The 23,417-nt window shown below is 36.5% G+C and overlaps 1 protein-coding gene across 7 annotated transcripts in view; it reads right to left on the bottom strand.

The window, feature by feature from the left end:
- The window catches only part of PTPRZ1 (protein tyrosine phosphatase receptor type Z1), a 125,686-nt gene that overhangs the window by 39,096 nt on the left and 63,173 nt on the right, over positions 1-23,417 (bottom strand). For all 7 annotated transcript variants that reach the window (XM_071733747.1, XM_071733750.1, XM_071733745.1 and 4 more), the window contains exons 3-10: positions 17,226-17,405; positions 15,248-15,399; positions 13,962-14,057; positions 13,636-13,702; positions 11,017-11,174; positions 10,309-10,459; positions 6,120-6,304; positions 5,215-5,341 (exon numbers count right to left, since the gene is read on the bottom strand). In XM_071733747.1, the coding sequence (XP_071589848.1) occupies positions 5,215-5,341; positions 6,120-6,304; positions 10,309-10,459; positions 11,017-11,174; positions 13,636-13,702; positions 13,962-14,057; positions 15,248-15,399; positions 17,226-17,405 (1,116 nt within the window). The remainder of the gene's footprint in view (positions 1-5,214; positions 5,342-6,119; positions 6,305-10,308; positions 10,460-11,016; positions 11,175-13,635; positions 13,703-13,961; positions 14,058-15,247; positions 15,400-17,225; positions 17,406-23,417) is intronic.

The raw sequence follows: 23,417 nt of genomic DNA, 5'->3' as shown, positions 1-23,417 counted from the left end.
AATTACCAAGTACTGAATTAACCATTCACTAACAAAATAGAGAAAAATTATCTTACCTCTGACTCCTGGAAGCCTAGGAGGCTCTGGGGCAGGGTGGGAAGGGGAGTGGAGGGGAGGAAAGGGTGAAGGAGATAAAGATATTCCCTGGCTTCTCAATGATAGAAATCAAACACTGTAGACATTAATTTGACAGTCTTTCCAGAGCAGACCACTGTAACTTACTATGCACTCAATAGACTTTGCTGCAAAATATTTTTAATAGAGAGAAATGCTATCTGTTCATTCTGTGGTCACTGTTCTTGAGTTGGGCTTTAGTTGGACTTAATCAGAAAAATAAAATGTGTTGATTGTGCTAGAATATACTTTATGATGTACACCCTCAAATTACACTTGCAGAAAACTACAGTTTCTTGCTCTTGTCTTGCACACATACATAGATATATATAATATAAATATTTATATATATTAACAATGAGGTACATAATATAAATATTTATATAATAACAGTGCTAAATCTTCACCCATTTTTGAAAACCTACTTAGATGTAGTTGGTCACAGAAAATGTATTCATCAAAAGCACAAGAGATGAACCCTTACGGAACTTGTGTTAATCTTATTGCTAAGTTTTTGATTTGACAGCAGATTAATGAAATGTGATAACATCCCCCTACCAAGGAGAAGAACCACCCCCTCCAAAAAACAACCCATTGATGTAGGTTGATGAACAGACTTGTTTATTTTTTTCTAGAACCACATATTGATTATTCTGTAGCTTACATTTTCAAATAAAATAATTAAATCATTAGTTAGAAAACTCTGAAGAGGGCTTTCCATAGTCCATTCTAATGACAGATGAAGAATGATAGAACAAAGACAAATAAATTAACTATTTCCCTATATTAAATTTCAATGCAAATCTTTTTTTTAAAAAAAATGTCTCGAACCACTCTGATTCATAATTGTAGAATTCTGTACTGTCTTATGTAATAATTGGCATGATAAGAATAAAAGCAAAGCCTGTTTCTTCTGACGAATTAGTTTTCAGATTTCTACATTTATCAGTACAAAGTTAGAAAAAGAATCCCCTAAATGAGACATTTAAGACATGCTTAGGGTTTTTAAGCACAAAAATCACTCACAAAGATAAGTTACAAAGAAACAGCTTAGACCCTCACAAGGTATTTTTGACAGCACGAGCTGTCATGCAGGAGGCAGCATTTGAGAGCCATATCCCAGCATGGTTTTTTTGATACAACCAACCAACTTCTTGACCAAGGGGTATGAAAAGAGAGATAAATTTTTATATTTCATTTCCTGTATCAGCTAAGCATGTAAGTAACACTGGTACTTACTGCACAACTATCTACTGCAGAACTTTCAGAGCTATGCAGATGTCATCTAGAGTTAAAACACACATTTAGATAATTATTCAAAATCCAATTCTAATGGTAAATGAAAAATTGGTAAATAAAGGTCGGACTTTTTTCAAAAGGGATTAAAACACTGTATACATGAATATCTTCATTTTTCATTGGAGGTTATGTAGCTACAATTGTGTAGGGCATATGGCCACTTTTACTAAATAGAAACTAACTGGAAACCGTTGTAATGTGCACATACACTGTATCAGAAAATGAAAGGGATGAAAGGGTGCCACTCTGAACAGCCTAGGGAAAACCCAAAGAGCAGAGGTCTCAGCTCTGATAATTTTCCAATGTCATACCCCAGCTCCTGAGGGCTCCATGGACTGAGCCAGAGATCATGGCCCAAAAGAGGTCCTGTCTCCTATGAAGCATTACCAAGAAAAATAGGGTTTAAACCTGTTTTTAGGATCACCCCAGAGCCTGCTGAGCCCTCACTGATTTGGGTGGCACCCAGACAGGGTGGGAAACAGGCAGCATAAGTGCTCTGTTTTGAAAGCATCTTGAAAGGAAAAAGCTAAAACAATGGTAGTAAGGTGTGTGGTTTTTTGTTTTTTTTTTTGAACACCAGATTGCACCATGTACTGAAAATTCCCTCTTTAAAAGTGGCCACTCCAAGGGCAGAATTCCTCCTGGAAAAGGGCCCATCTAATGCCTTCACATGACTCACACCTCACTTTAGCTCTTAACAAGAAGATTAATTGATCTGGAGGTGACTACAGTGAATTTCATCTTAATTGAACTGGATTACTGGGAGTAATACTTGAAAATGAAAGTTTTAGTTTATGCTTTGTGTGATTCAATTTTATTTCATGTCTTCATGGTGAAGATAATTTTCTTTCATAAATTCACAAGCAGGAGCTCCAAGAAATCTTTTGCCTCAAGATCTATAAAGCAGATCACAAAACCAGTTTGATGTTACAGTTGTAACCAGGAAGTTGCTTTGAATAAATATTTCTCATTACATATCTACATTTTAATTTATCTGATTTTTAATATTTGCAATATCAAAATATTAAGTATAAAAATATGTGTAATATTTGCAACAGTTAATTCAGAGGTAAATAATTAGTAAAAGTGCACAAAAAACCATTAATACTAGAAATGAATGAAATTTTTCATATTTTAAAATTGTATCCAGTGTTGAGGCAGCAGCTAGAAAACTTATCTGCAGGGCAGTGTAGACCCCCATTAACCATATTAATTTCATGGGAATTAATTTCCCCTGAATTTTCCTCTTGCAGTGCTTTCAGCTGTAGTGCTGTGAAAGCATCAAAATAAAAGAACATAAAGTACCTTTAATAACTTTGTGCCAGTTTCAGTTAAAAAGTATCTCCAAAAAGCAGCCTTTCTGAAACTCAAAACTTTCACTATTTCTCTTTTATTTATAAATTTTTCTGTTTAATATTATTATTTTTAAATTTAAAATAATATTGGAACACTTCCTTTGACCTGAAATGATCTTCCTCAGCTTTGAAACTTTTGAAAAGCTAAAGGAAAAAACTAAGTTGGACTTAAAACTACTACAGATTTTTAGAACTGTCTGAAATTTGACAGAAAAACAATGTGTTAAACCAGTCCTGATATGCAGATTATTTAACTTTCTTCATTAAAATGCTGTCTTTAATGCAACATTAAGGAGACATACTTGAATGTTCAAATGACAGAAATCACAAAACCAGTATTTTCACAGTTAAGCTAACCTGTTCATATTTTATATAGATACATTTTTACATTGCTATGCCTTCTAGGTAGCTTTGCATCATATTTTCTGATTTATTTAATTAAAATTTCTCTTTTCTTTAATGAAATTAGTAGTGTGTCCATGTAAAAAGGCATAAGGATATTGTGTGTTCACTCAGAACTGCTAAACATTTATTACACCAAATTCTCTTGTCTGAGAATAAAAATCTCAAACACTTCTGCTGATATCCTGGAAGGTGCAATGAGTTTTCCCATATATATTTTCCAATGCAAGGCCCTCATGCTTCCTTCTGTTGAAATGAATGCAAAGCCACTGCTTTTCATGCCTTCAGTAGAAGGTACCACAGGGATGGCACCATCATCGTGGTGGTGATGATGGAACTTCACAACTTCACCAGAGGTACCACCATGCATGGCTGTACCTACCACGGGGCATCTACAGACTACCCAACACCCCATCCTGTTCTTGCAGGGCTGGTTGCCCAGCAGTGTTTGCTCAGCAAGCAGGTGCACCTCTTCTTCCAAAGCCATGGCACACAGCAGGGTGGTAGGAAACTGATTCTTACAGCAGGAATAGAAGAGTGGTAGCAGGACGTTTATCTCATGGATAATACCTGCACCTGGTTTTGTTTTGCAACATCTATTTTTAGAGCTTTTAAAGCTGTGATGGTGGCACTGCCCTGACCTGATTTGTTGCACTCACTGTTGTTCACTAATAACAACATTATGCTGCTTATTTGTCATGCCACTTAGGAATGGATGTGGGGCTGTGCAGATGAAATCTCATCTGAGAAAATACTTCAAACACAAAATCATTGAGTTCTGGAAAGGAAGTGAAAAACCCAGTATCTAAGAATTAGATTAAAGACAAACAGAAAAGTGGAATGTCAGAACCTTGTTGCAGACTTCTTAGAAAATTGAAAAGAAATAGGAAAAAATTGGTATATATTAGCATAAGACTCAGGTAAAACTTCTTGATACATTGTGTTTGAAAGACAAATTAAACGTTCAGTGCAAATTTATGTGTGCTATACCTGAACCTGCATTCCTCTCCTTCAGACAAAAATGCACTATTCTAAGCCTATTGGGTCATAATTCCTGCTGTAGTGATAGTCAAGAAACATATTCTTTCTCACTGTAATAGAATGTGATTCCCTTGATACTAAAATCTGACCTGTTTTCTCAAGTACATCACAACACTGCTATGGATTTTGCTGTAGCTAATCAGACTTAATGAAGGGTAAAACTGATAACTGAACTCACAGAATCCATAAATAAACAACAAGAATCCAGGCCCTTACATAAAAAAGGGTTTCTTGCATGATCAGAAAGTCTTTGATTTTTCTCTATGATTAATTACAGTGTTCTTAATTAAAAACACAGCTCTCACTCACTTTAATAATAATTGGTGCTAAAAATTCCACAGGATGTAAGGAATTACTAAGGAAAAGATCAAGATTCATGCTATAGTTTCAGTTTTTTTCATATTTACCAGCAGGCAGAAGAAGTAAATCTGGCTGTGAAGTCAGTAAGATTTGTTTGTTAGGCCTTTTGATTTTTTGCAAGGCAGCATTAAGAAGCAAGGGAATTCCATCACTGCAAGCCCTTTAAAATCAAACTCCAAGTAATCACAAAAAAATCAAATTTCAAAATCAATTCATATAGACTTGTGAGTCATATTTTGGGTTTTTATTACTTGTGTTCATAATACTTTGGCTGAATGGATTAATTTTGGGAAGATGCTTGACCAAAGAGAAATAATACCAAAGGTGGCTTTATTTCCCCACATCATATTGCTGAAAGATACACTCGTGAGATTTGAAATCAGGTAGGTGTTTTCCAAAACATTCTTAGAATTAAACAAAAATAACATCCAGTCTTTTACAGATAATGTTTACACAGAATGGAGAATTACATCATGTAAAATATCAATAGCAAAGAACATGCTGAGGGTTAACTGTAGTGATTTTGAAATTTCATTTTAGCATATTTTGATAGCCACGCATTTTATCTGGTTTGCAAACAAACTACTTCTCCAAATGCAGATTTTCAGTTAAAAGTCATCACTAAGCTCAAAAGACCACTTACCTGTGTCCTCTAAAGGCATATCAACAATTACTTGGTCACTGTATTTTCCATAGAGACCATTAGAGCAAACAGCAACTATCTGAAGAACGTAACTTGTATTGGGCAGCAGATTATTTAGAATAGCCCCCTAAAAGAAAAAAACATGTTTAATAATTTATTTGTAAGTCAGTATCAAATATATGCAAATGTTAATTTTTTATAACACATTTTTCATATGAACCATAGTTTCTCTCTTCTAGGACTCTAACGTATGCTTTTTATATTTTATTGTCACAAATGTTTTCCAGTCAAAGTTAAAAAAAATCTTTTGAATTTTTAAATGAAGGACGCCAAACTACATCATTAGTTAATGCTGAATAGTAATTTACCTAATTATTTTAGGTAACGTTATCTTTTATTCTGAGTCTTTAACATGGGTAAAAAGAACAGATCACATCAGGAAAATACCATGAAGCTGAAATCAATAACTTAATATTTATAGTGATATAATTATAATGAATCTTACGAGTTGCTTGTGTAGGTCATTCTTTGCACATTAGTAAACAATGAAGTACACATCACTATTAATTGAGTAAGGGTTTTATGGCTAAGGAGCTCTGATGTTGACATGGTCATAAACATTTAGGGATTGTATAGGCAAATCAGAACAGCAGTTTCAGCAATTTGCAAAAGCTTCTGTCTTCTGGCCAAGAGGTCCTTTTTTTTTTTTTTTTTTTTTTTTTTTTTTTTTCTTTTAATTGTCATTATGGCTTTACAGCAAAAAAAAAAGTGAAGTTCAACCTATTTGAGCTGCAGCCAAAGAAGCAATTTTTAACTGAATCAGCTCCCAGCTACTGTTTACTCGCTTAAGATAATTAACAGTGAGTGTTTTACCATCCACTTTGTATGAAACTTGAAGAATTTACCAAGTCCTGATACCCATCTGTCAGAAACTCATGCTTAGCCTGGTCTTCTCCATCCAGCTGTTGATAAAATACAGCAAATCTCTCAATTGTGGTGTCGTACACAACACGTGGTCTTTCCCATGTAACAAGGAGACTGGTATAATTCTTTGGATCAGACTGTACATTTTCAGGTTCTGAGCTGCAAACTGAAAGAAAGAAAAAAGAACATGATATTTATTAAATGATACAAATTACTCTTGAGCCACCTCCGGAGAAAATTAATTCAAATCTTTCGTGTTCCTCACTTTTAGTTTTCCACTAACATATCTGAGATGCCATACATTAGAAACAGAACCAGTATTTTAACAACAGATTTTTCAAAAGCAAGCTAATTTGAGGACTGAGTACCCTTTATCCCTTTTTTATATTGCATTTTTTGCATGTTGTAAGATACTCTTACATGTCTTCCAGCTTTCCCCCTCCACTACTCTTTGTTTTATTCAAGTAAGCTGAACATTTCAATACTTTCCTACACATAGAGATGTACTGATTACGTGTGGTAGAAATCTAATGAGACTTTGCCATTTTTTTAAAGTTGTCTGAGTACTTGTGCATGGTTTAAAAATAATATACAAGATCAAAGGTAGATTAACCTGAATGGAAAAAATCACAATAGCCAAAAATGAAAATTATGTAGCAGAAACTCACTGAAAAATGAACATTAAGTTGTTATACTTGAAAAAATAAAGCAACTGTAACATGCAGCTGCATCACTCCTGGCTGGTTTGAGTTTGGGCTAAGACCCCATTCTCCTAACTTTTAAAAGGGAGCGGGGTTGACAGATGTGGTGCTCTTAGAGGTCTTTTCAAACCATAAAAATTCAGTCATTCTGTTTTTCCTTGCTCTCACCATCTCCTTTCCTCATCCTGGGAACTGTGTCATCAGCCACAGCACTGAAGAATGGAGTGGTGGTCACTACCTTTTGGTTCCCAACTGGAGCACAGCAAGTAGGCTTCTTGTCATGTCTCAGATTAAGGGCTGGGGGTCTCTGACATTTTGTGTTATAAATCCCTCTTCTTATATCTTTGAAACAACACAGTTCTGCATTTTGTTTGAAACACTCAGAAGGGCTTTCTGCCTCTGAATCTGTCAACAATTTAATAAAATCTTACATACTAAAATTATTAGATGGATATATTTTTATCATAAAATTTTTAGCTTGACTTTTGTATGACTAATTATATCATCATTTCCCATTTGGAATAAACAAGAGGACATTTTTCAAATCTTGGAAACTTTAAAACAGAATTTGAGTATCTAGCAAAAGAAAAAAACCCCAAAATATCGACCTATTTGAGAAAATAAGGGTAGATTCCCTTAAGTTCACCTAAAGAAAGCAAACAGCATAATACTACAACAATAAACAAAACCGCATTTTGAAAGGGAAAAAATTCTTTCCATTAGCTTTCCAGTTTTCCACTTGAACACAGGAGGGCACTCAAACCCCAATTTTTTTTTAAAACTCACTTCTGTACGCAGGGCAGTTTTGAGTAGCTCCAGTCTGATCTAGTACGTTGGGGATTTTGGTTTGTTTTTCTTTTTTCTCTCTCTCTCTCTTTTTTTTTTTTTTTTTTTTTTTTTTCTTGAGTGTGTGATAATGGTAGAGATGTTATTAGCCTGTGTATTTCAGTTGAATTCTGTAGCTTGCAAGGCTTTGAATCTACTGTGCTGTGGAGATTGTTACACTTATATGTTTCCCACCATTTTATTCATTGTACTGAATTGTTTTAATTGATGTGACAGAAGCGTAAATTAAGAAAAAAAAAATAAAGAATCTAAAGTTGTGCACATTCCTAGAGCTTGTCATTCCACCTCGTTTCCACCAGATGGCAAAAGGAAATCATTAGACCAGCAAAGATAATTCCCCTTCCAGTTCTGAGCATTAAGGTACATGACAAATTCTCATTTTATTTTCTTAAATTTTATTTTTAAATCGAAACATTCCTCAGCCATTTCTCTTTGAAGGTGCATAGCACTCCAAACATGTCCTCACTGTATAAGTACAAAGCTTCTCCCTGTTCCAAGCTCTTCTCTATTGTCCTTTTTCCTCTCTCTTTTTTTTGTCTGGGAGTTAATTTGGTTCTGAAGTCTCTGTATTCAGATTAATTGAGCAATATTATAAAACTTTTCATGGTGGAAGATTGCTGCCTCCAATATTATTCTGCCAGTTTCACTCTGCTTTCTTCTCCAAATGGTCCTTTCAATTTTATTTTTTTTTCCAAGAAAAAAATTATCTTCCCTTTTGTTCTCCTTCTTTTGATGCTCGGTCCTGTTCATCTCAGCAACGACCAACAAAACTACATGACTGTCACCTGTCTATTATTTCCTGTCAATTCCTTCCCATGCTGTTGTCTCTTGTCCTTCTTCTGATGCCTCTTCATCAGGCATCTTTCTTGTGCTGTTGCCTTCCCTTTCCTGCCAGTCGTAGTGACACAGAGATACTTTGCTCCTGCATTTTCCCATTTTCCCTCTCCAGAGACTGGGACTGTGAGCAGATCACATATCAACTTATTTAATTCAAGACTTCTGTGATATGGACTTTGAAAATCTGGGAAAAGATGCTACTAAAAGGGAAGTTCCTCAGCCTGTTGGTAGTCTGAAGTCACACATATTTGACTGGATTATGAGTCTCAAGCAATATATATTGTCAGACCTGAATTTTAAGAATGCATTGCTTTTTGTATCTTTACTAGATCTAGGAAGATTAGCAAGAACCATGTTCCTGCACTTGCTCACAGGGCATTACTATAGGGCTGGAACAGATGAGATGTTACAGAACTGGCCCAGCAGCTACAGTGATGGGTGTCAGGTTTGTACAAATAACCAATGATTTCTATCATAAATGGATTTGCAAGCCAGCTGAGGTTGGTGGAGATAAAGCATTACAATTTCAAAAAGGTTTCTGAGTTGAATTCTCAAGTATGGCTGAGAAGTATGAGGGATATGAGGAAGCATGATCCTTCTTTAAATTAGGCCAAACAACTATGTCCATTGTAAGCTTATTTGGAAACAGAAATTTAATTGTGATAATTTGTTTGATTGCTGCAGCTCAATTTCACACTCCTCCAAATATCAAAATTTGAAGTGCCTAAACAAAGTAGTCCTTAAGCAAAGAAACCCTGCCAGAGCAGATATTTATTGCCTTAGATCAATGCAAAAAATTTGTGTCCTGGACACACATCTGAGGAGTTCATGAGGTAAGGTGAGGTTAACAGGTTGGTTATAGTAATGAGGCTGTTAAGCTATCCTGTGCAACAGTGTGGTGAAAGGATGTGATGAACCTGTGCAGGGGCCCCAGCCCACTGGTAGGTCTAAGTGATGAACATCCCTTAGCTTGCATACAAGTTTCATGCACAGGACCCTCACAGTAAGAAAACAGAAGACCCACCCAATCAAGGCAAATTAAAATAAAAACACATCCCTTTCTAATCTGGAGATGGCTATACCTCATGCTTGTCATCTGTCTATGTATAATTAATCACAGCTCAGTGCAACTGAAATTAAGAATCTACAGGTATCCCCACCCAAGTAGTAACCTAATGCTCACAAACTTCGATGTTTACTACTTATTCTTCTGTGCTTGTGAGTAATCTTTGGCCTCCAACCTCCAAATTTAGTGCTCTTGTTTCCCACTGTAATGTATGGTTTTGTTAGTGATAACCTTCCCAAACCTCCCTGAGGCTTTCGGTAAAACAGAATAGAATCTGGCTCCTGAGATTCTCTCCATCTATCTCTTTCTCAGCATATTATGTGAAATGAATTTGGTGACCTCACTTCAGCCTCTCTTGGAAAAACTTCCACATTATACAACAAAGAACCAAATGGGTTTGCAAAACAAAATCCTCTAGCTGTCCCTGAAAAAGCAGCTTTGTTTAAGTCTGAAACACATTAAAAGGGCAGTGCAAGAAAGCTTGAACTGACGTGATCTTCAATGAATGTTTGGTCAAGAAAAGCATTTAATTTTCCACTCCATTTAATCTGACATGCTTTATGATTACTATTTTTTTCTCTGAAGTGATAGATTGATGAGTAATAATACAGCATGATGATACCTTCTACACATATTAAAATTAGTATCTTCATACTAGGATGAATCTTCTACCAAAAATTGTTTTGACCTGTGAGAGAAGAATGTATACACAGTAAATACCTGCTTCATGAATTTCTTCTTGTCCAGTGTAAGAGGAAAACACTTGCCCATAAAACTTATACTGCTGCTCTCGAAAGTTGTTTTGCAGGTAGTCCATCAGCATAACATAGCCAGACTGCTGCATTGTCAGGACTTCACAGAATACAGCTAACTAGAAGAGGTGAGGAAAAAAAGAAGTTGTAACAAATTAACCAGATATTGCTAACAGACAAAAACCCTGAGGAGAAGATGTTGGATAAAGTCTCTCAGTTGAGCTCTCTTGGTTGGCATTGAACTTTTGTTCCTCTGCACCAGCAATGTATTTGACCTGCATCTCTCTACTCCTCTGTCACTGGAACACTGCCCAGTCATCACCATTTAGATGAGGGAATATGGGAAGAGTGTTTTGTGCTTCTCTTTATCTGGACTAGTAGTCCAGACAGCCTGCAGAGTTAGGAAGCATGTTCTTACTCCTTTCTAAGGCAAGAAATGGTTCAAAATCTAGTCCTCAACTGAGAAAGGGAAATGACAACACACTCAAGTAATATGTACACTTTCTAATTTACTGGCTGCATTAAATGGCTGCATGAAAAATTTTAAACTTAGTAAAAGAAAAGTTGTTGTGCTACCAATGAATGCCATGAGCTTTTACCATGTATATGGCAACTGTTTTTATTAGATATTATGGACATTGTTTGTTTGTTTGTTTTAATACATTAAATAAATTACCTGATCTTCAGAAATACTGATGGTATCTTTAAACACAATCCATTCAACTGTTTCAGAGCAGGGAGGTGTTGATAAGGACCCATTGTAGGTGTAATATTTGTCTGTTGCATTTGGCAAAAGGTTCAGCAAAATAAATGGTTCTAAGGCAGACTGTTTTCCTAAAAAGAAAAAGCCATAAATTAAGACTCAGATAGTTAAAATACTACAGAAGCAATAAATTAATAGAAACCCCAATATCCAAAAGAATCCATCATAGGAACATGCTAATTATATGGCTATTCAAAATCTGACCTCCAGAGACACTAGCATACAAATAAATTTTGAGACTTTTCTATTTTGTTTGAATAAGTATTGTTCATTAACAAATTTGTTTACATGGGAAGATGTAATTAATTACTCCAATAATGAATAAAGTAATCATTACACTGGTTCACAAGAAGTTATTCATCTGAGGGCTTACCCACAAAGATCCAACATGCCAAATCTTTTCCTCATTTGTGATCCTCAAAATAAAAATATGTTAAACAACTGTTCTTGGTCTCATGGTCTGGATTTCAACTCTCCCTGAATGTGGTCAAGTTGTTCAGTTTCTTGCAGGATCTTTGCCTCTGCAGAAAATCACTGCTGGGAACTGTCACCATGTTAGACCTGAGAGTTACATGACTCATGATGGCAGATGAAAAATTTGTGTGGATCAGGCAGCTTATAAATGGTGATAATACTGTGAAAAACTGTAATAGCTTTACACAAAGCAGAGAAGTATACAAAGACCTCCTCCAGGAGAGGACAACTTTGTTGTGAAAATAATATCACATCTTTCAGCTCAGCAGTTTGCCTGGTAAATGCATGCTGGGAGCTTCCACGAGCAATTGCTGGGATGCCATCCACAGAAAGTTAAGTTTGTGATGGTATGGCAGTAGGGTCAAACAACAGAAACTGGCAGAAATGGTACCAACTTCCTCAAGACAGAGTTTTTTTTCTGTCTGTGACAACTATCATTATTGTCTGGTTCATGCAAAATTATATTTTCTTTTACAACCAGGAGTTATGTAGATCCTTATATACCTTATTTCAATCTCAAGTTATAGATTTTGAATTTCTTTCCATTTGATAAGGATTTACTTAAGAACAGCTATTGAATTTTCAGACTGTGCATTAATTTGTGGTTTTACAGGTATGTTACTTACTGAGCTCTATACAGGTTTCTAACTTGACTGTTTTCAGAAGTCCTTACAAATTTTTTGAGAGCAGAAAATTACATTAACATTTTACTACAAATTATTGATGATTTTCTTTGGTACAGTGACTCTTTCACTGTGTTAAGGTTTAAGAGCTCACCCCACTCCCTTATCCATGTGTCATGAAAGGGGAACATTTAGCAGTGTGGAGCAAAGCCCATCCTTCCATTTCTCCTTTCAACATGTTAATCAACCTTCAGAAAGAAGCCATCATTGCTATGTGGTACCTCTATAGTTAATACATTCTTCCTTCAGTAGAAATGAATGGCCAGTCTCATAATCATTTTATATGGATGCTTTGGGACATGAAACTTCTCATTAATAGTAAGAATCCTGCCACACATTTTGCAACTTTGGATTTTAAAATGATCTTTCATGTGATTGACAGCCTAGATTCTCAAATTAAGCATCTATAAAGAATGATGAGAAATGGAGAGCTTGTCTGGAAAGAACAAGACTGCTCCTCTGCAGAGTCTGAGAACTGAGCAACTGGGATTCCAATAAGCACAATATAGATATGACTGACAAGGACAGATCATGTACATTGTAGACAAGGAATGATAGAGTGCTATTCACTTTTCTTCAGGAGGAAACACGTGATTTAGTCATGACCTGAATTTTCAGAGCTCATTTGCATTTTATTCAAGAAAATGTTATTCTACTCATTGTTAAAGTGTCATGTAGTGGCTTTATCTTGAATCTTGCTGCTGATAGTTTACAGCTCCTTCCAAGGTTGTAGGACAATATCTGCCTTGATGTGTTACTCATTCTGCTTCATGTTTTATAGAAGATGGCACAAAAAGATTATGAACCGATAGCTTGTTACCTTTTTACCTTGTTTTTACCTATCAGTCATAAGGGGATTTATAAAACTCAAGTGTCATTATATGCAGGAAAACTGAGGCAAAGTTAGCAATTTACTTAAGGTCACAGCAATCACCTAAGAACAAGACAGTGGTCACCCATGTTTATTCTTCTGCAAAGCCATTTTTCTTTGTGAAAGTGAGGTTAAAACAGAGCCCAGATCTCCTCATGCACCACCTCAAAGCTCACATGCTCTAAAATAAAACTGTGGAGGATTCTAAAACATCACGGTGTCAACATTTGATTTGAATCCTGCTAGTAAAAAAATAATTTTATTATTTCAGATTTACATAGGAGCTATCCCAGCTTCAGAATCCAGCTCTTGGTCTTACTAAATGTCATATGGTTGGTGACTGCTCTGCTTTCTGGTCCATCCAGATGTCTTTTGGTGTTTCTTATAAAACAGACATAGCTGAGCTCTAGAGATACATGCTCTCTGATGTCTTTAGGTTTCATAATTACACGGAAGTGAAATTTAGTCTAATCAGTAATCAATAAAATGTGGAGGCAGACTTACCGAAGCGACTAACACTATCTACTCCATTAATGATTGGATTATAATTCAGGTTATCTTCTAGTCCAATCTGTTAAAAAGAAATTGCATCGTTGTAACAGTACAGGCTTAATGAAAAATACCTGAAAGTTGCAGTTTACCACTAAAATTATCAGTGAGTTAAAGCAGAACAAAAGTATTTTGGTCATTTGCTTTTCTGTAGGAATAAATTGGACAGATAAATGAAAATTTTTAACTTGGTGATCACATTCTGGATCCAGTTAAATTCAGCTTGAACATCTGCCATGTTTCAAAGCTTGCTTAATGACACAAAGATGTATTTTGCTTACCTCAAACAAAATTGATAAAGCTCTTAACTTTCCATTTCCCTTAATTGCTTCTTCGAGATTTGAAAACTGATCTCCATCATAGCAGTAGATTTGCATCTGCAAATAAGAATATATTCAAATGTTATATTTACAATAAATTTTAAAAATAATCAATGTAATTATATCCCAAATCTGAGAAGAAAATGTCCAATGAATAAATTCAGTTAAAAATATATGGATTTGTTTAATCTTTCTCACATGCATTACCTGAAGACGCAATCAGATTCATCAGCTGTTAGGTGTCTAGAAGCAACCTCTCCTGGAAAACCACTAAGTATGCAAGTGTTAACCCTTCAGGAGAACAATGATCTCCCTGGATAACACAGTAAGCCAATGTAACTTACTGATGATGGACATCTAACCTAGAGTACTTAGTGAGATGAATCTCAAAATCAGTGGTAAAACATTAATAATAAGGAAAGATGTCCCTACAGCATCTGCCTTCAACTAAGTGTAGAGGAGCACTGGTAGCAAAAGATTGCCAGGTATCTTGTGCCCACATTTGACTTGTGTTTTGGGTACTGGAATTGTTGCTCCCTTTCCTCTCTTCCTCAGGATGTCATTGGGCAATGTCTTCCATAGCCAGGTCACCATGATGAATGCAGGAATGTCCTACTTTGACTACCTTTTCATGTGATGATGATGCAGGAGAATATTATCTTCAGTGCCTTGGCAGGACAGGTGGAATATGAGTGGAAATTTTTAAATGGCTAATGAAGTATAGGAATTGGCACTGCTCAGGGAAAGCTCTCCATGAAGTACAGAACAAGGATGGCTCTATTGCTTTCCTCTGACATATAAGTCTGGAGTGCTCAGAGTGAGGACTAACAAGAGTTCCCTGCCACAGCTACATCTTTTTAGCTAGAAAATGATCTCAATGCCCTGTTAAGGGTTCAAAGTTCAGTCTTCAGAGTGCCCTTGTTGATCTCAGCAAGAGCTGCTCCTCTCCTCCACCCCATCCCCATGATGCTTCAAGCTACTCTGCCAAACCAGCCAGTGGTGTGCTGGCCTGGCTGCCTCTGAGTGAACCTGATCCCACATGGTGGCTCCTACCACGCTGCCGCCAGACTAGAATAATGCCTTCCACTGCCCTTCTAAAATTGATAATTTAAATATTATTAATTTGTACCTAAGTGAATGATTACATTAGAAAATAGATTTTAATCAAATGATAAAAGAAGGTATTTAGTTAACAGCATTACTTTTTGCATAAAGTGAAAATCATCAAATTCTATTCCACACTTTACCTCAAGAGGAAATTTTTGTCCTTCTAAACTATGTTCTGATCCATCTGATGACGCGTTGCATTTTCCCCAGTGAAAAGTGATCTTGCTTGCTTTGAATACAGTGTCTAAGCCACCTCCACTTACATAATAATCATTTGTCAGGTTGATTTCCACTAAACAAAGGAAGAGGGGGGGGGGAGAAAAAAAAGGAGTGTTAATATAAAAGCCAGCCAAGGCACTTATGACTCTCGTTTTTCAGTATTAGGCAATGAAAGGTAAATATGATACACTCTTTCCCTGTAGTTCTTAAGCAATTTGACAGGAAATTGCTTATTTAAGCAAAGTAACAAGCAAGGTAATTCACCACTAGCATGGAGAAGTTTCATTTCATGCTGCTATTCATAAAATTCATCTAGTGAAGTGCACTTTTATACTGGTCTCCTGTTGTCTGAATGTAGCCACAGAACTGTTCTCAGAAAAGCTCAGAAAAATGGCTCAGCCAGCAATCTGAGTAAGAAAAGAAATTCCTGAAATAAATAGCTTTCTGAAATCACCTGTATTTTCAACAAAAAGGAAAAAAACAACCCACCCCCCCCATTAGTATCATAAAGCTAGATACAAAAAGTGAGGCAACACATGAAAAAATATTTTAGCCAATTTCTAGGAAGACTCTCCTGCCTGTGAGCTGTGGAGCAATCTCCCATGGGAGGTGGCAATGACAGGACTTCAAGCTGGGCAGAATTGTACAGAAACTGTAGCTGGGAATGAGCATTTGGCTTCTGGATGGGAATGAGCAGGGTAGAATAAACCCCACATTTGGCTTTCCCACCTCCTGTGACTGCAAATTGCTTAACCTCTTTCTAAAACATCACTAATGTAGTAAAGTTGTATTGCATTCTTTTCCTCAGGACCTTGAAGACAATTTTAACTGCAGAGTTCAGAAGTTCCCATATACTTGAATTGCTGTAGATGAGGAAGATATCAGTTCACTACTATGGATTTCAAAGACTGTTTCCTCAAGGACCTCTTGAAAAAATATATGCACTGTTTATCTCATCTAGTAGGGCAAGAGGGAAGTATCGTGTGGCAGTATGTAGGAAGTACAGGATGGGGTCAAGAACAGAAACTAGGAATGACATGCAAATAAAAAAACCAAAATAAAATAAAATAAAATAAATATAGCTGGTCTAGGGGCCCCACTGGAACTAGTAAAAGGTCAAAGGCAGTTGTTAAGAGATTCTTTCCTCCATACCTATGCTTGAAACAACACTACTTCCTACAAAATAGCTTTCAGTTGCTGCTATCCTGGATTTATACAGCCAAGTGGTTGTAAAAAGATTTGCCTGACAATGTAAATGCCACCATAAGCTTTTTCTATAGCTGGGAGAAAGAGGCACTTGAAGGCATAAATCCCTACCTACTAAAATGCATTTCTAATATAGGTAAGACAATTTTGACTGTAAAAGCAGCGCCTATTTCTCTTCTTTGACTTTAAGAAGAAGTCTAAGTGAGTAATTCAAACACAAGTGTCTACATTACAGGTGTCTATGTGTAGGTGAAATGAATCCCATTTTGGCTTTTTTGAAAGCAAAACTCATTCATGAAGTGCTTCCAGAGGAGTTAGTAATTTATTCATACTTTTAAAAAATCATTTTTGGATACTCCTTACAGATTCTAGAAATGTAGCAGTAATTATAATTATTTCATAGAAAAACCCTAAATTACTGTTTAGCTTCAATTAAGTGCTCATGATGTAGTGATAGTAATGATGTGATAATTTGGCTCTGGCTGTGTGTATTTTTTTCATTTATGTTATAGTGATTTCTAAATTATGTTTTGCTGAAGCTATTACCTGCTTATTTTTTTTTTATTATTAAATGGATAAACTCAGAATGCACATGCTAAGGAAAAGTGAAATGAAAATGTTTTATCAAGAGTCCTTGGTCTGGCCTGTATCACTTTTCTGACCTTATTCTAAACATGAAATCTGACTTCTTACCTGTTTTGCCAGTGTTGCGAATGAAAGTATCTTCCAAAGTTTCCTTTTCCCATCCATGGAATTTAAGTTTTTTCAGATTCACATTTACTTGGGTGAGGTCTTCATCTATATTAATAGGAGACTGCTTGGCACCATTGCAGGCCGAGTATTTCTTTCCCCAGTTCTTTTGGTTCAAAGTTCCTAGAAATCAAGAACATTGAAGAAAATGCATTTACAACCTAATCTGGCATCCATGATTCTTTAATGTTAGGAAGTTAAAAAACAGTTTGCATCCTATGATCACAGTATCTTTTAGGCCTCATCTGTAGCAATGCTTAGCACACCTATCACTGCATCCCACCTTCAACAGTTAAGCCACTTTTTTGTCCATTTTAATCATCATAGACACATGCTCTTACATCTCTAGGGAAAGCAGAGACCATCAAAAAAGCCCTCATATAATATATAAAAATAATAAAGGAAAGAAGATGAGCAAAAAGCCTTCATGTAAAAGACACTGACATTCAAAAAAACTTGGGAATCACTGCAAACTCCTTTCCTCTAATTCCTGTAACCACTCAAATGGCATTAATGCTCCTGCTCAATGAAGTCAGCAGCATAATAAGATTTTTAAATAAATAAAACCAACAAGATCTTTTCCAAAAATACTTACAGAGAGGGAAAAAGGTAACACAATTCCACCCTGGAAAAGGATAGGTTAGTGATGCTCTGGCAGGGGGTCTGGCTGTACAGCCGGGCTCTGCCACGGGAGGGCCATGCACACTCACTCTGGTCACTTCCCTTTGCAGCTGCCCAGCAGAGCAGGCAGAAGGTCCTGAGCTGCAGCAGGGCACAGGGGCTGTGTGGCATTTCACTGTGCCTGGTTCAGGCACAGACTACATGGACACAGACAGCACCAAAGACTCGATTATTTTCCACAAGAAATGCTGAAGTACTCTACAGATCGGTGTAAGGGGCTAGCAGCTGCTCTGAGAATCTTTTGTTTATGAAATATAGCGATATAAATAATACAATATTTTGTGTATGTTTATGTGTTTGCATACATATAGATATTATATCCTGACCAGAAATTCTGGTAACACTTAATTAAAATTAAAACCAATGGCTAATTAAAACCAATACTTGACTGCAAAGACCTGAGAAAATATAATTGCTTTAGTTATCTTCCCACTTACTAGTAGTTAAGAGCTAATATTAGTGCATCCAATGCACACATTTGAATTCTACTAGATGTGTTGAAATGAGCCAGAGCTCATTTAAAGCCCATTGTGCTGCATCCCAGTCTGTTAAGGGAAGTTCTGTTATACTGTACCCCAGGCAAGGACATCCCTCGTATTGCACTCTGAAAAATCAGAGAGGGGAGAAGAGATGCAGCCAGTCCTGTAACCATGACAATAGGCAGTAATACAAGATGCTCACCTGGAGAGCTGGCAAGAAACAAATCTAAACTAGAAACAAATCTAAACTGAATCATTCAATATGTATCAAGTCAAGTATCACCTTGCCATATCAGGACTACAGGTCAGATAGCAAATAAACCCATTTACTTCTTGTAAACAGCATCAGAAGAAACTGTTAGGCACAACAGCCAAGCACACCAAAATGAGTTTAAGTCATAGGATTATGAATCTGAATACCCTGCAGGTGGGGATTAGAACCCTGTGCCAAGCAAGCAGTTATTATTCCCTTGAGAATGGCACATGGGGTAAGCTTCCAGCTCCCCCTCAAGTCATGCCTGTCCTGGACATTAGCTGTGAGTTAAACTTTATCACCTGGGAAAATAATACAACATCCTGATTCCTAATGTGCTTTTCTTAAAAAAAGACTTCCTAGTATTTCACCTTCTTTCTCAAAAGCTTCCCTTAAGAAATCCTGAGTCCAAGTTAACCAGCACTTGGAGATTAATCTGCTCAGATCTTCTATTTGTTAGACAATTCAAATAGTGATGTCTTTTAAAAACAAAAATTGCAAATTTTATTTAAATATAATATTAATTAACTTTTTAAGCATAAAAGCCTCAAAACATGGTCAGACGATTCTCGGCTTGCCCTGTGCATCCATGCAGACAGGCTCTTGCTTCCAGGACTGCTTTCAGCCAACTTGGTGATCTTCCAAGCTGCAGCAAACCCTTCAGAGTCCTCCCTGGCTCTTTAAAAGTCTCTGCCAGTTTGGGCTGGGCTGGCTGCCCATGGATGTGCTTTGGAGTTAGGCTGCACTCCCCACTCCATGCTCTGTTTATTTTCTGTCTTTCTTTTGCCACAGCCCAAGATGTTCCCAGGTTCCTGCTTTTGGTCCAAAGCAGAAGAAATCTCCTTTCTCCATCCACTGCCATACCCTCTCCCTCTGCTCATCTGTGGTGTCTCCTTCATAACATCATCACAAATCTTCCCAACACTCATTCCTCTTATTCTGCTCTTTCCACCACTGGACATAAGAACTGAATGAAAATACCATCCTTTTCTCTCTCCCACCAGTGTACTTTTGGATACTACCTCCCATGCTTCTTTTGATGAGTGTCATTATCCTATTTTTGCATTTTCCCTTCAAATTTCCTACTTTCTACTGTCACATTCAACAAAACCAGACATTAAAATTAGAGAAACTATATAATCTCCTTCCAACTTTCAAAGTTTCATATTCTGTGGTTATGTAAATTCTTCCACTTGATAGTTGTTATCTGTGCCTCAGTGTTTAATATAACAAATCCCTAGCATGAAGCTAATGTTAACAATAGTAATCTTAGCTCTTCCCAGAAGACTGTGTTGTGTCAACACTGTAATTCACCACAATGACCTGAGGCAGGGCACGTGGAGTTAAGTAGGATGGTAGGGGTAGGCAGCATGGTGATGCTGGAAGTTTGTTTTTTCACTCTGGATATGAAGCTTTTTGTAAGTATTGCCAGAAAGAAATGGAAAATAGAAGGCTTGGTGAGATGAAGAACATTATTCCTGTGCCTCAGAAAGCCTTCAATCTTATGGGATAAGTTGTTAGAAAGATTTGATAATGTTTTACTTTTTTTCTGTGTAGAAAAAAAGGCAATTAAGTCAAGTAAGTGGTTACAATAAAACAACTATCCTTTCATTAAAAACTTTGTAATTTACACCTTACTTAAATCTTCCAGCATCTATAAATCTTTATGCTGCAAGAAAAGCTCTAGAACAGTGATTTTTGTGTAATTGCAGATTGCCATACAGTCACCAAGATGATCTATATATATTCTGTATGAAATAGATTCAAATACTGTTTCAGCTACTTTCTGGTAAACAAAAAGAAAAATATCTGTCCTATCAGTATGAATGCTAGCTTGAAATCAACCAAGGATAAATGAAAAGTATTTCATGGTTGCAGAGGACAAGAGATAAGAATTTCATCTATGACAAATTAACTAAGTGCTCCAAATCAATTCTCCTGGTGGTAAATATGAATTACTGAACTTTTTATAAGTTTTCTTCTTTGTGGTCCAGTAGGTGATGTAGCTGAAAAAGCTACACAAACAAAGGACACCATCATTGCTTACAAGTGCAGACATAGAAGTGATCTCAGCACTGAAAAACACACAGGCAGTGTGGAAGTTCTAAGGTAAAAGTTTTATTAATCTCAATGAACAAAATCTGTGTATATTTTGCACATCAAGAGGAAAATCACACTTGTGTAACAACTATAAAGTTGTAGCATTGATTAAAAGCTATGGAATGAAATGTACAGGAAATAAATGGCAAGCTCCACTCCGGGGCAGGAACATGTGGAATTCCAGAAGGAACTGGAGTGCAGTCAGGATGATTCAAATTATATTTGAGCAGCAAAATACATGTTTATGCATAAATCCTACAAATGTTGGAGCAGATAATGGTTGTGTCTGTAAAGCAAGTTGTGCAGACCAATACAAGTGGATTTACTGAATGAAACAGCTGAGGTTGAGGACCAGGTGACTATACCACATGTCATTCAGAAGGTTTTCACCTCAGCCTAGCTCTGCCTTGTCCCATGGACTGAATGCCTAGTGGCTGCTGAAGTGCATGAGGTACATTCCTGCAGCACGTTTCCTGTTGAGGTCCAGCTGAGATGAAGTCAAGCCACACACTGTAAGACAGCTCTATCTTGTGAATCAAAGCTTAGCAAATAGGGATCAGACAGGAGGTTTACTTCAGAAGTCCACTTCCAATCTTAACTAAAGCATTAAGTTAAATGTAGCCAAGGTAGGCAGCAGATGGTGAAACTGCTGAAATTTACATGGCTTGCAGAAAACCAAAGTAAAAGCTGAAGAACTAAATGTTTTTATGCAAGAGCAGATTGCTTTACTGTACGTGATATGATGGAAAACAAATCGAAGCATTGCCAGCCATTTTGAAAAATGAGATTTTTTTAAGATTCAAAAATTAATTCCCCCAAACTATTCTTTGGAAATCAGAGGAGAATAAAAATGTGCACGATAGAACTTGAAGAGTGCACAAAGAAAACTGCCAGTTCTGAAGAAGCAACTTACAATTCAAAATGAATAAAAAATGAGCCTGAACGCAGCAGATTAAAACAAAATAAAAGACTGTCTACACCATAACCTTTACCATTCTTGCTGAGGGAAGAATGCCCAAAGACATTTTCCTACCCTTCCTTTCTAGGAAATGTTCATAGCTAACTCTGCTTCTCATCCTTATCTCCAATGTTCCCACCCCTGCAGCAAGCATCCAATTCACTTTTCATCCTCCACTTCCATTCACTGCTCTCTTTAGAAGATCTGGTCCACAAGGTGTAACTCTGCTTCTGTCTTTTGCAAAAATACTTGAAAGACTGTAATCTGTCAGGCAATTCTGTGTATTGGTACCAAATGCAAGCAGGAAAGAGTGAGCAGGGTTGTGATACTGTGTGGAAACTGAGTGGTCCTCCCAGCAGCTTGCCAGGAGAGAGGTTCCTCAGTATCCTCACACACTGCTCCATAAATCGATGGAAAATACAGATAAAGAACTTAAATGTAACCTTCAAATCCAATAAATGGGATTCTGAATATGTGAAATAAATAGTCTGCATTTCTTTTGTGTACTGAATATGGACACAGTTTCTGGAGAAATATGATCTTAAAAATCATACTTTAGGCTTTATGGGATTAATAACGATGTCAGAAAATTGCACAAATGAGGAGTTTTATTTGAAAAATTCTACTTCCTAGCACTTCCCTTTAGTAACTGTTGTTTTGATGTCATGGAGTTTGCATTCTTATTTGCATTCATTTATTATTTCATGATTTAAACTGATGTGCATGCTAGGGTTTTATGTGATGGATGAAAGACAGCAGAAAAGATACATGGATTCTTTGCCTCTACTTAATTTCCTCTCCATTTTTCATCAGCTTTTGCTTTCATAGTGATATCATGACTTTCATAAATATAGATCAGACACATATAGGAGATGAAGGATATCCCCTCTGTGTGGACTGTTAATAATGGATTTGCCTTATCAAAAATGTTATTGACTTACCACTTTGAAGTGTTAAGAGATGTCAAGGTTTTTTTTCAGAGCAAATGCATTTTATCTAAGATATGAGAAATGAGAATTAAGGCCATGGAAAGATGAGGGTACTCACACTGGGACAAAGTTTAAATTTAGAAGCCAAATCAATACTTCTCTGAAAACCAGACTGTAGAGCTATTCTTTCTTTTGGTCTTCAGTTTGCTTCACTATTTAGATAGTGCATCCAAATTGGATGAACACAGGAGATGAAAACCCACAAATCTCAGGATGCTTCATACCATTAATAGCTACAGCATCTAGTTTATTACCAAAAGTTGCACAGCACCTTCTCTAATGCAGAAGAAAGATTTCAATTCACATTCTGGATGAGTGCACTATTGTTCCAAAGAAAGAAGTGATGCCAATACTAATATGCATGTTACCATAGCTCATATAACAAAGGCCATGACAGAACATACTGCATTCTGGGGAAACATTTTGGTCATCAAAAAATGTAAGGTGTAAGTTTTACATATTAGTGAGTAGAAGACAACATTTTTGCTTCATCTTGACCTACATTGTAAGGATTTTTAGATTTTGTGGTTTTCCCCTCAAAAATCCCCCATTAGTCTTACAGACTGTTGGCTGATGATCAGTCCCATAAGGTTTATAAAAATTCTTCAGACTGAAAAAGTCCAGACTTTAACAGCCAAAAGTTTATAGAGAAGTTTTGTCTTCCAGGTTTCAGTT

Source organism: Heliangelus exortis, chromosome 1 (genome assembly GCF_036169615.1).
Source record: "Heliangelus exortis chromosome 1, bHelExo1.hap1, whole genome shotgun sequence".
Classification (NCBI taxonomy): Eukaryota; Metazoa; Chordata; class Aves; order Apodiformes; family Trochilidae; genus Heliangelus; species Heliangelus exortis.
The sequence above is the reverse complement of the archived record's forward strand: the minus strand, read 5'-3'. Positions and strand labels throughout refer to the sequence as shown.